Genomic DNA, 13030 nt, shown 5'->3' on the forward strand with positions numbered 1-13030 from the left:
CACAATATCTTCTATGAGAAAACAGAAGGCAGAAAACTCCATCACAATAACTCATAAACCACAACCATTCCAATGCCCCCCACACAATTAAAGTTCAGGTCTTTTTTTGTCAAGGTAAAGTTTCAAACTTATTACATAACTTCTAATGATAGGAGTTATGAGCAGAGAAGGATTGGTCTACATTCTCACCTGAACCCCCTTTTACCACATTTGGAGCTACTTAATTTACTTGTGTAATCCAGATGTAGACTGAGCAGCAGCATGAAACAATGGATTGGCCACAATTTACTGCAACATTTATAAATTTCTTGACCATTTAACATAAAGCTGTGCTACTACTTTTATTTAATTTACAATGATAATGATGATGACTAACATTTTTATAACATTCTTATATTATTTTATACCATGTTAATATAATTATGATGTATCAGCTACTGTCCTGCACAAAGTTTTTCAATGCTGTGTCCCTAACATCATTTTCACCATAAGTTCTGTGGTTTTTACCGGACAGTTGTAAATAGCACAATGTTTTTTTATAGAATGCCTATATCAATTCTAGCAAGACTGACCAAGTACTAAGGGACTATAAGAAGTCCCTTGACAGCTTTTATTATAGATAACATTACAACAAGCAAAAAAGGAGATGGGCTTACCAAGAAAAACTTGCCCTAAGAACCTGAGTATTGTCCTATAAGTAAAATAATGGCCTTTTAATGGAATAAATGACTTTTAAGCATTTCTAATGACAAAAGCAGAGATGAGCACAGGAGTTTTTGAGACCTAGAAAGGCAAATTTTTTGTAAACAGTTGAAACTATCTGTATGATAATATAATAGTATGAACATTCTGAGGAAGAATTAACAAGCACTCCTTCAAATCTTAATATCTTTAAAGAGAACTGAGATTCCAAGTAAGGTCAACCACCTACTACATATGTGAAACACATATGTTCTAGTATCAATTAGCATAACAAACTTCCTAAAGCTTCCCTGGACTAAGAAGGATAATTCAGTAACTTAATGACTATTTACTGAATTTCTATTAAATACAAAGGAATGTATTCAGATCAGAACTTTAATCCAGGCCCAGGTCTAAATTGGATGGATTCCTTCCTAAAAGATAAGGGCAAGTGACACCAGGTGCCCCATGCTGTTGTATCATTTCTCTAACTCCCAGGTCATCAGCAAAACTATACCATAAAGATATCAGCATCAGCATCAACATTTTTCTCTCCATTTCTTTTAACTAGATATAATTCAAATGAGCAGGACAGCAAAATGGTACAGTAGATACAGCATCAGACCTGGAGTCTGGAAAATTTGAATTAAAATAAAGTCTCAGACACTTACTAGCTGTATGACCCTGGGCAAGTCATTGAACCCTGTTGGACCTCAGTTTTCTTATCTGTAAAATGAGCCACCACTCCAGCATCTTCCCCAAGAAAACCTAAATAGGGTTATGAAGTTGAACAGAGCAGAATTGACTAAACAATACTTCAAATGAAAAAATGATAAAATGATCAGAATCTTTTAATAAATTATATAAATACTTCATTTACAACTATAAAACATACCAAACTACAGAGTATCAGACAAATAAATTACTAGGCCAAGGCTCACTTCAACAACCACGCCTGAACTCTTCAGACCATTAAGCTTGAAGGATCCATTTCCCAGATATATATATATATATATATATCAACACCTCCCCTCTTCTGCTACACTTACTCCAACATATATCTTTATCAACTTTGAAGAAAATGACGTCTTCAGTTCCTAAGAATCTAAGCATCAATCCTGACAATTAAATTATGAATATCATCATTAGAAAAGGATGGGAATTTAAGACTATCACAATGGACTAAATTGTATCAATTAACATATCTTTTTGTTTGTTTTTTAAATCCACAAGGCAAAGAAAACAGGAAAAGAATAAAAAATTTTATTGCAAAGAAAAACTGTAAAAAAAACCTTTTCTTTTTTGCACGTGTAGTCACTATATAGTGCTAGATGATCCTAGATATGGAATAGAGGATAGTGAAAAGGAAAAAAAATTCTTTGAGCTATATTACAATAGAATGTCTTATCTTATAAGGTATTCAATATCTTAAGACCATTTCACTATTCCATTTTAATCCTTTATAATAAAAAGTATTCTTATATGATACTGAGGCTTTATATAATAAAAGTTAGCACTTATACAGTAGTATAAGCGATATATATATATGTGTATATATATCACTTTACAATTATTATTTCATTTCATCCTTGGGAGACAGCTAATAGTATCATCTTCATTTTACTGACTGACAGAAAGCTAAAGGCTATATCTGATTCCAAATCCAAAACTATCCATTGCAAAATTATCTTTAAAAGCCACACTACATTTTGAAATGTGAAAATCTTGTTTTGCTAAAACTGACAAGCAACATACCAATTTATGACATTTGCTATGTGTACTTGAGTTGAACTTTTTACTATTTTAGTCACATTTAAATCAAGCTATGGGTTATTTGGAAGACTTTCTAGTGGTTAGAGTTTTATCCTCAAATATCTAGTCATTAGATTTTAAATGTCAGAAGATAAAAGGTTCAGATGTTATGAGTCTGATCCCAAATTCCTGGAATAACATTTTCTTTAAATTAGATATGAACTAACTGAAAACATATTATTAAATGATCAAAAACTTTTCTGCAAAGCATGTTAAATACCTCATTTTTAGCCACAAAAATATATCAAATTACATAAAGGATCAGCTACTGAAATTACTATGTTATAGAAGACATAGTGGAACATAATCATGTTCTCGCTAGAAACAATTCTGAACTAATCTAACCCCTAAAACAACTTGCAGGGTATAGTTTCCAGCAAATTCTTTCATTCTTCTAGGGGAAAAAAGGAGAGTTCAAAGGAAACAAGAACTTCCTATATATAATTATTGTCTGAATATTATCTTCTTATACTTTATTTTTAGAGTTGCTGAGTTTTGGGTTAAATAATTTCACAGTTTTTACAACTAACTGAGCTGGGTTTCTTTCCTATTTCTTAGATTCTTTGCCATGAGTAAACAGATATAACTCATATTCTAAACAGATTATAAAATGAATGATATCTGGCATCCTTTCACTTTCATGATGTAAGCATTCTGTTAGCTTCAGATTAAAGTATGGTAATGATTAAGCAATATATTTCAGGAAAATAGCATTATCTAATGATATTCAGCCTTTGCATTTTTGAATGTAAAAAAAAAAATCTTTAACATTTCTTGTTACTGACAATAGATCTCTGGGACAGGGTACAATACAAGCATACTGGGAGAAATTTTGTTGATATTAAAAAACCTAAAATGTAAAGGGCTGAAACTCTGAGTAGATGCACTGGAATCAGACAACCAAGCACTTAAGGCTAATTACCCATTGGACAATACTTTATTAGATATGCTTGGAAAATGGCCCTTCCCACTATTCTGTGCTGGTTTGATCTTTTAGTGTATAAAGATAATTGTAGGAGGGATTAGGGGGTGGAGTAAGACAAGCCAGAGTCACTTTGGCTATGGACAAGGAGGAGAGAGGAAGTTGTGGAGAGCTCGTGGAGTTTTTGTCCATCTCCTTTACTTCTCCCTCTAAAGACCAAGGACTTTTGCTGATCCTGACCCTGGCTGTTCCTGAGGTCAATAAGGAGCTGACTCAGACTTCACACTAAAAGATATTAATAAAAATTCATTTTTAAAGTTTAGTACTCTGTTTATATTTCTAAAGGCTTTTTTTAAATAGTCAGATCCATAGAAATAAAGATATTCAAAATGATTCATCAAGCTTAACTTCTGTGACATTTGAGTTAAGGGGGAAAAATGAAGATATTAGTTTAAGCCTCTAACTTAGAGTAAAAGTTCCTTTTTTAAAAAAGTGTTATAAAAACCAAATAATACACTTTTCTATTCAAAAAATTATCTCTCCAATTCCCTCCCCCAAAGAGATTGAAACAATGGAGAAACTCTTAAATTTCTGTACTATAGGCATAACACAAATCAAATAGTAGCAAAATTTTTTGGCTTTTCAAATTAAAACACAAGTGATTCAGAGGAATTGAATTTAAATCTTGACTTTACTACTTTTCTACCTGTGAGATCACAGGCAATTCAATTTAGTACAATTTAACAATGATTGTCTAAACGATGCTACATCAGGGCAATGTGATAGGCATTAGAGAGACAAAAATTAAAATGAAAACACATGATCTCAAGGAATTTACATTCTACTCATGCAATACATACAGAGGTATCAGTGCAAGATAATATGAGAAAGGAGAGAGGACCAGCAGTTAGGTCAAGGCATTTGCAAAAAGATGTTCTTTGAGGCTCCTTATGGTTCTAAATCCAAAAAACCCAAAATTATCCCATTTTTTTTACATGGTAATCAACTTTATAAAAACTAGATGAAGCCAAAATCTAACAAGAATACCAGATGATAACAAAAAGAGTCAAAGAAGAATTGTAATAGAACATGGAACCAAAGATGATAGGCAAAAGGAGTGAAAAGCAGTGATGATATGCTAAGAGCTACATTTTTGAGTACTTCATAATGGAGCCAAATAGCATGAGCTTGAGTTAGCAGGGATCAAGGGAATTGCCTTCTACTTTTAGCTTTGTAAGACTAAGATTCTCCAGAGGCTAGATTTGAAAGAAATACTATGGATTTCAGTAATTGAAAGTGATCTCTATAATTTGAAGTGTTACATGATAAGACCCATAGACAGTAAGTAGTGAAGGAAGTGGAGAAAAAAGAAATGGTTTGAAAGAACTATGTGTATACTATTAATAAATGAATAATTAATAATGTATTTCAATTCAACAATCCAGGAACTTATTTTTGTGCAGTACTACAGAAATGCACATGTACAACCGAAAGCTTTTCTAAATTCCTAGAATGGTTATAAGAAAAGACTACCACCAACAAAACTCTAGCAACCATTGCTGACACTTGATAATGCCTATCAATTTTTGTTCTTGATTCTCATCCCTTTACAAAATTCCAAAGACTATCCATTCAGAATATTTTTAACCACTACCATTCCCTTAAGTACCACTGGAACATAGCCAAAGAACAAGGAGAAGTTCCTTCTCAACCATCATCACTACATAAACTATTGAGAAATCCTTGTTAACAACAGATTCCGGAAATAAAAAATAAAATGACTATTGATGAAACTTGCAAAAGACACTAAAATTTAACAGCAAAATTATACAACCACAATTTTGCCATATCTTAAAGTTTTAGAAACTTCAGTGTAAAAAACAAAAAGCACAATGATCTTATAAAATAACTGGCAGTGCTATTTTAAAGTTTTAACTTCAATCACATTCCAGAAGTCTCTTTTTCTGACATGCAATCATATGAGAACACGGACTGTTCATTACATTACTTTGAAAAGTTAATAAGTTCTTTGATGAAATGTTTCAAAGCTACACTACTAATTTTTATAGTTTCTTTTTCTGTCATTTTGATTTCCTTACATTTTTAAAAACATGATACAACTAAATCAGATTCCTACTATGACATATTTAGACTATACTATTAAAACTCAAAACTGGCCAAATGACTTGCAGCCCTATAGTTTTAAACTCACCACTTCAGCAGCATAAAAAAAGTAAATTGTCGTGTCTGTGCACGTGTGTGTGTTTAAATTCAGGGATAAATTAAATAACAAATTACCTTGCCCAGATCGGCTTTGGCGAGAGTCTACACTTGATTGTCTCTGATCTGGTGGCTCCTCGCTCCCTCCATCTGCAAGAGAACGAAAGTAGCATAAGTATATCCACATGTAAGAAATATGGCATCAATGTAATTTCTTTTTTGTTACTATTTGTATCTTCTAATAATGTCAACCAAAAAGTGTATGGTGATTTAAATTTACAGAAGAAATGACAGACTTAGAAGACTAAATACCCATGATTTGCTTTTATTTTATGTTATTCTTAGTCACTGGAAAGTTTGCGATCTGTTCTATTTAAAGATGAATATAAATGAATTTATTGCTGCACATGTTGCTAAAGTTCTTCAGATAATCTCTGGGATCTTTTTTTTCCCAGTTCTGTAATAAAATCACACCTGTCTAATTCGAGGAAAGCTTAATTAGCCTTTGTTTTTTGTTTCAGTACACTGAATATATGCAAAGCAATTCCATATGTGCCAAAAAATAACACATGATTCAATAACAAGATCCTGCAATTTGAGTAAACAAAGGAGAAAAGTTTATTTCTTCATATAATCAAGAAAACCTAAAGCAATAAACAAAATTCCATCAGACTGATGATAAGAAGAATATCTCACAAGCAACTTTACATTCATAATCTCATTTGACTCATATAACAATCTAGAAGTGGGGGGCATAACATACCTAATGGTATAGGCAGTATTAATTACAGTCTATAATCATGTGTCAATATATTAAAAATATGAAATTTAACTTGTTTAGCAATGAAAGGTTTACTATATTTAGCATGGGGAAGGAAGGGATAGCATGGAGAACATTAAAAAATTATAGATTCAGATTGTAGACTCAGGTCTGTCACTAAGATATATGATGTGTGATTTGGGACAAGGCAATCACCTCTCCAGCTTCTATAAAATGGAATGATTAGACTAGATAATCTTGAAGGTCATAAAAGCATAAAAAGTTAAAGCTGGAAAGAAACCTAGGTCATTTACTTTAGTCCTCTCCTTTTTCAAAGAACTGAAACCCAAAGAGTTGAGGTAATTTGCTTATGATCAACAAAGTAGTAAATGGATGAAGCAGAACTCGAACTCACTCCTTCTGCCTACAAATTCTATGCTCTTTTTATTAGGCCATGAGCTCTAATACTGAGATTCTAGATTATAAAGTTCTATTCATCTCTCATGATTAGCTTTCACATCTCTAACTCCTGCATAGGAAGGATACAAACTCCAAATATTTCTAATTCTGACAGAAAACTACTAAGGGGACACATATGGTGATAGGTACAAGATTCATATAAATTATTTTAATATGTTTATATGCAGGATTTTAGTCCTGAGTGAGTCAGAAGTTTTTGTTTTCTAATTAATATACTGTTAATACTGTGTCAGAAGAGAGCAGATTTTTCTTTTCATTTCTGATTAATTATAAAATTTATAGTGGATATGAATTTCTTTGTGGAATTTTTTATCAAGTCAATGCCAAAAAATGACAAACAACCTCTTGGCTCTTGGCCCAGATTTTTCAGTTCCTAAGTTAGAAATGAGATCTGGGGTCAGAAGGTGAGAATACACTATCAATGAACACTCTAAGAAAAAAATCTCCAGAGCCAGATGGATTTACAAGTGTAATCTACCAAACATCTAAAGAACAATTAATTCCAAATCTGTATAAGCTATTTGGAAAATAGGTGAAAAAGAAGATTCCTTTTATGACACAAAATGCTGACACCTACACCAGGAAAAGCCACAAGAGAAAGAAAATTACAGGCCAATTTTCCTAATGAATATTGATGAAATTTTTTAGAAAAAATACTATCAATATATCAATATGACCAGGTGGAATTTATACAAAGAATGAAAGAATGATTCAATATTAGGAAAACTATCAGCATAATTGACCGTATCAATAACAAGCCCAACAGAAATCATGATTATCACAAAAGATTAAAAAAAAGCTTTCAACAAAATATAGCACCCATATCTATCATGAGCACTAGAAAACACAGCAATAAATGGTGTTTTCCTTAAAATGATAAACAGTATTGCATGGGATGTGGAAAATCCCCACCTAAAATGACTACTCAGAGATCACTCAAAATAGAAAGCAGAAAGGTCATTTATTATGCCTCCAGAAGATGAGCTGTTGTATCATGAGATAAGGGAAAGAGAAAGTTCTTGGTAGGAAAGCTAAAGAAGTAGTAATAATACACAGCTTTTATACAAGAGATTATGTCACAAGTAAGAGAGTATTGAGAAGGGGAGGGGGAGGCATCTAATTGGTTATTGTTATCCGGAGAGATTGGAATGGAAATTTTCTGTTTCCCTGAAATCACCTGATTTCTGGGAAACAGAAAATCAGGCTTTCAGGCTTCAGATATAGCTGGCGAAGGCTCAAGTATATCTGGGCCTGCATGTATTATACAGGTCATAGGGGAAACACAGAAATAATGAAAAGAAAATACAGAAAAAGAATTCACATATTCCTGTAAGTTCTTCACCTTTTTTCTCTATTCCACACAGTATCTATATAAAATTAACAGCAATCATTATATATGATGGGGATAAACTAGAAGCTTTTCCAATAAGATCAGAGGTGTAATAAGGATGCCCATTATCACCACCATTATTTAATACTATACTACAAGAAATATTAACTTTAACAATACAAGAAGGAAAATAAATTATAGGAATTAGAATAGGTTAATAAGGAAACAAACCTATCAGTCTTGGCAGATGATATGATGGTACACTGAGAGAATCAGCTAAAAAGCTACAAGAAATAATTAACAACTTTAGCAAAATTACAAGACATAAAATAAATCTAAATCTAAAGAACATTATGAAATATAAAATGGATAATCTTGATTGCATTAAATTTAAAAGGTTTTGCACAAAATCAAATCAATGCAACCAAGATGAGAAAGAAAGCAGAAAACTAGGAAAGAATTTTAACCAGTGTTTCTCAAAAAAGGTCTCATTTCTCAAATATATAGAGAACTGAGTCAAATGTATAAAAATACAAGCCATTCCCCAAATGATAAATGGTCAAAGGATATGGATAGTTCTGAGATGAAGAAATTAAATTTAGTCACATAAAAAATGTTCTAAATCACTATTGATTAGAGAAATGCAAATTAAAACAATTCTGAGTCTACCAGATTGTCTAATAGTCAATAATAAAATAACAAAAGAAAAATGATAAATGTTGAAGATGTAGAAAAATTGGAACACTAATACTGTCTGGCAGAGTTGTAAAATGATTCAACTATTCTGAAGAGCAATGCCCAAAGGGTTATTAAATATATGTAACTTTTGGTATGCATTAACCCAGCAATACCACTACTATGTCTGTATGCCAAAGAGATCATTAAAAAGGAGAAAAGATTCACATGCACAACAAAAAAATATTTATAGCAGCTTTTTTTTTGTGGCAGCAAAGATTTAGAAATTGAGGAAATGTTAATCACTTGGGGAATGACTGAACAAGTTGTGATATACAAATGTACAAGAATACTATTGTACAATAAGAAATAAGCACGCAGGTTTCAGAAAAACCTAGAAAGACTTACATGAACTGATGGTGAATGAAGTGAACAAAGAGAACATTGTACACAATAACAGCAACACTGTATACAGTGATAGTCAGCTATGACAGACTTAGCTCTCAGTAAAACAATGATCCAAGAAAATTACCAAAAGACTCACTATAAAAAAGCCTCTCCAAATCTAGAGCAAGAAAGTTGGAGTCTGAATACAGATCAAGGATGCTATTTTCACTTTTTTTTTCTTTCTTGGGGCTTTTCCCTTTTGTCCTGATTCTTCTTTCACAACATTACTAATGTGGAAACATATTTAACATGATTGTACAACCTGTATCAAATATGTAACTCAAAATCTTATAAAAATGAATGTTGAAAACTATCTCTAGATGCAATTGGAAAAATAAAATATCAAGTAGAGAAAAAATAAAGATTAAAAAAAAGGAACATGAGAACACAGTAAGCATAATTTACAATTTACAGATATTTTCCCCTGACATGAAATTTTATTGTATAAAAGTATTGTATAAAATATGTGTAAAAAGTAAGAGAAAAACCAATAACTAGAATTAAAGCCTATTCTAAAACTTCAGAAAACTTTTCAATAGTGATGAAAAGGACAGTAAAAGAACTTTTGCATAAGGACAAATATGCAAACCAACTCTTAAATAATATTAATTATTATTGCTGTTATAGGTGAACAAGATGCCTAAAAGAAGCAGGAGAAAAACCTTGCTTTAATTAAAACTGATAAAATGTGTAAATGAAGAAACAGCTTTCTGATGGGATTGAGCACTTTTTGAAAGGAAAATGAATTGTGGAATAAACATAAAAAACCAAATATCCTTGTGTACAGTATAGGATGATGTTTCATGAATATGTAAAAAATCTTATTGCTTAAAGAGGTAGATAAAGAATTTTTTAAATTAAAAAATGGGAAAATATATCTATGAAGAAACATAGTTAAAAGACATAAAATCAGATGAAAGAATATTTAATCTGAAGGGGATTGTGTCTTTAGCTCTTCTGCATATTATAGCTTTAGAACTAAAGAGGGCAGTTGAGAAATCCTACACATATTAAAAGACAAATATGACGTTAAGTTATTGATTATATAGGGAACATCTGCTGAGTTAGTTAACTTCTGATGAAAGCATTTAAGATATATGAAAACTTTACAAATGTTATCAATATTCAATCCTCTCAGTAACTCTATGAAGTGTTGTTATTATCCCCATTTCAAAGATCAGGAAACTGAGGTTAAAAGCGGTTGAGTGTTAACAAGTGTCTAAGATAGGATTTTAACTCTCTTATTCCAAATTCAGAATTATATTCACTTCACCTTCTAGTTACCCACACTTTCACTTTTGTAATAAAAGTTGAGTCCCAGGAAGCCAGGAGATTCTGATTTGAGTTTTGAAAAGTGAAGGAGAAACATTGGGAAGATTTTCTCCAAAGAGAAATATCAGGAACGTATAAGAAGCTAAGACTAAACATTAAAGAATGGCAAGTGAAAAACAAATAGCAGGTGGCAGATAAATAGTTTAATAGAATTGTCTAAAGAGACCAAGAGCAAACCGATTTTCCTGCTTGTTCCTAAGTGGCTCAATGAAGTCAAGAGTTTCAGTTTCTGTCTTTCAGCATCACCTAAAGGTTGTCTGAGAGGGAAAAGCAGAAAAGGCAAAAGCAGGCACTGCTGATGATTTGAGAGACAAGATAAAGGTGACTTGGTAGACATGATAAACAAGACAGGTTTGTTTACCTTTCTCAGAAAGTCAATTTGAGCTTGTTTTTCTGTGAGCCCTTATCGGATTGGATAAGGTTTCATCCAAGTGAGTGATTAACTGTCTGGGTTGGTTTGCATAATCCAAAAACAGCCAACCAGATGAATTTTGCAAGTCTGGCTCCTTTAAGACCACTACTGTTCACATTAAAAGGAAAGAGGTCATAAAAAGTTAAGAATGACTATAAATTGAAAGAGCTTATAAATGCCACATTCAAGTATAAGAGAAGATTTGTCCAGCAATTAAGCACAGAAGTAGCTTTAGTATTAGTATAGATATTGCTGAATGGATGAATGATATTGGACCACAACTATGAGTTGTTCAAAACATTTTTTTCCTTATATGCCTCTTTAACAGACTCCTTTAAGTATGTATTCATTTTTCCTTGATACTAAGCGTGTCAGGAAGAGTGTGTCCTGAGTTTATGTGAAGAATTTGATGAATTTTTTGTTTTTCACTTTCCTTAATGTAAAAGTTTAAATTATTTATTTTGCTTTTAGTAAACGGCTATGCTTATGAATGGCTGTTTCTGTAAACAAAAATGCATCAGGGAAGCTCAAAAATTATAGTGGTCAGTTAAAGGATGTATATTTCCTCTCAAAAGAGTTACCCTTAGCACGGAGTTTAATATGTCAGTGGACTATTTCTGGAAATCTAGATTTGTCAGTGTGAAAATAAGTTAAAATGAGACAATTCTGAGAGTTAGTAGATGTCTAGAAGCCCTTTGCAACGCATGACTGTGTAGATATCCTACACCCACTTAGCTCAGCATATATTTTATATTTAGATTGGAAGAGGCATGAACCCTGTTATATAATAATGATATTTATAAGAACTGATAACTAAGGAAAAAGAGCAAATGTTATATTATGAAATGTTTTATTATTATATATTATATAATATTATAAAAATGTAAATAAAAATAATACTAAAAGATAAATAAATTCAGGCTAAATGAAATCGTTTCCAAAAAAAAAAAAGATTAAATATACTTGCTATCAATCATTCAAGAAGTCATGGACAAAGATTCATAATGTTTCATATACTATGAGATATGTTGACTGTGTCAGTAGTTGTGCTTTTTTTTTTTTGTCTTTGTACAAAAGGTATAGGAGGAGAGAGAACTCAATCAGTAAATGTCTACAGTGTATGAAACCAAAGGCATAAATAAAACTTTTTCAAAGTGGAATGGAAATACGGAAATGTAAAGGAACAATATTTTGAAGGCAGAATTCAAAGGAGTTAGTAGCTGGATATGAGAGATGAGGTTAAACCTAACCCAACAACTAACTTCTGTCTATAATGATTTTTTGCTTATCTAAATTCCTATTATACTAGTTACCAGTGTGTCCTAGAAAAATTAACACTTAATTATACTGCTTTATTCTCTAGTTATTTCATACCTTTATATTTATCTTTTACTCCAATTAGGTTATCATTTACTTGGGATAGTATCTTTGATTCTTTGAGCATCCTTGCTCAGCTCTTAATAAATGCTTATTAGGGAAATAGGGAATTAGGAAGGGAAAAGAATGCCTTAGCATAAAAGTCAAAGGATAATAGCTTTAAAGCTGAAAGGTACCTTTAAGCTCTCATCTAATCCAATTACTTCATTTTAGAGATGAGAAAACAGGGTCCAATAGAGCCTGGGTGAGTTGCCCAAGTTTATACTTGTATATTAATTCATGTTATTTGTAAATACAACACTTGTTTTCATCATATCCCAATGGTTTTCAATCTTAAAAAGTCTGGATAAAAGGTGGAGTGAAAGAAAACTGAGAGAGATGGTGTTAATAATGGCAACAAGCACAAAAAATCCAAAAGTGATACAAAAGATCCCCACATATATATCACTATATTGTATGGCTAACATGTGTGGGCCTATGTTCTGTTTATATCCTTTCTTGTTAATTTTTAAACTTATTCTTTTATGAGGGTCCCCTCTTCCCTCCAATAATATAGTTCTTTTATAATGCAAAAAAATGTGA

General features: G+C 31.8%; 1 protein-coding gene across 8 annotated transcripts in view; it reads right to left on the minus strand.

The window, feature by feature from the left end:
* Positions 1–13030, minus strand: part of TANC2 (tetratricopeptide repeat, ankyrin repeat and coiled-coil containing 2) — a 535383-nt gene that overhangs the window by 341970 nt on the left and 180383 nt on the right. For all 8 annotated transcript variants that reach the window (XM_031965901.1, XM_031965907.1, XM_031965906.1 and 5 more), the window contains one exon: positions 5714–5785. In XM_031965901.1, the coding sequence (XP_031821761.1) occupies positions 5714–5785 (72 nt within the window). The remainder of the gene's footprint in view (positions 1–5713; positions 5786–13030) is intronic.

This window comes from Sarcophilus harrisii, chromosome 4 (genome assembly GCF_902635505.1).
Source record: "Sarcophilus harrisii chromosome 4, mSarHar1.11, whole genome shotgun sequence".
NCBI lineage: Eukaryota > Metazoa > Chordata > Mammalia > Dasyuromorphia > Dasyuridae > Sarcophilus > Sarcophilus harrisii.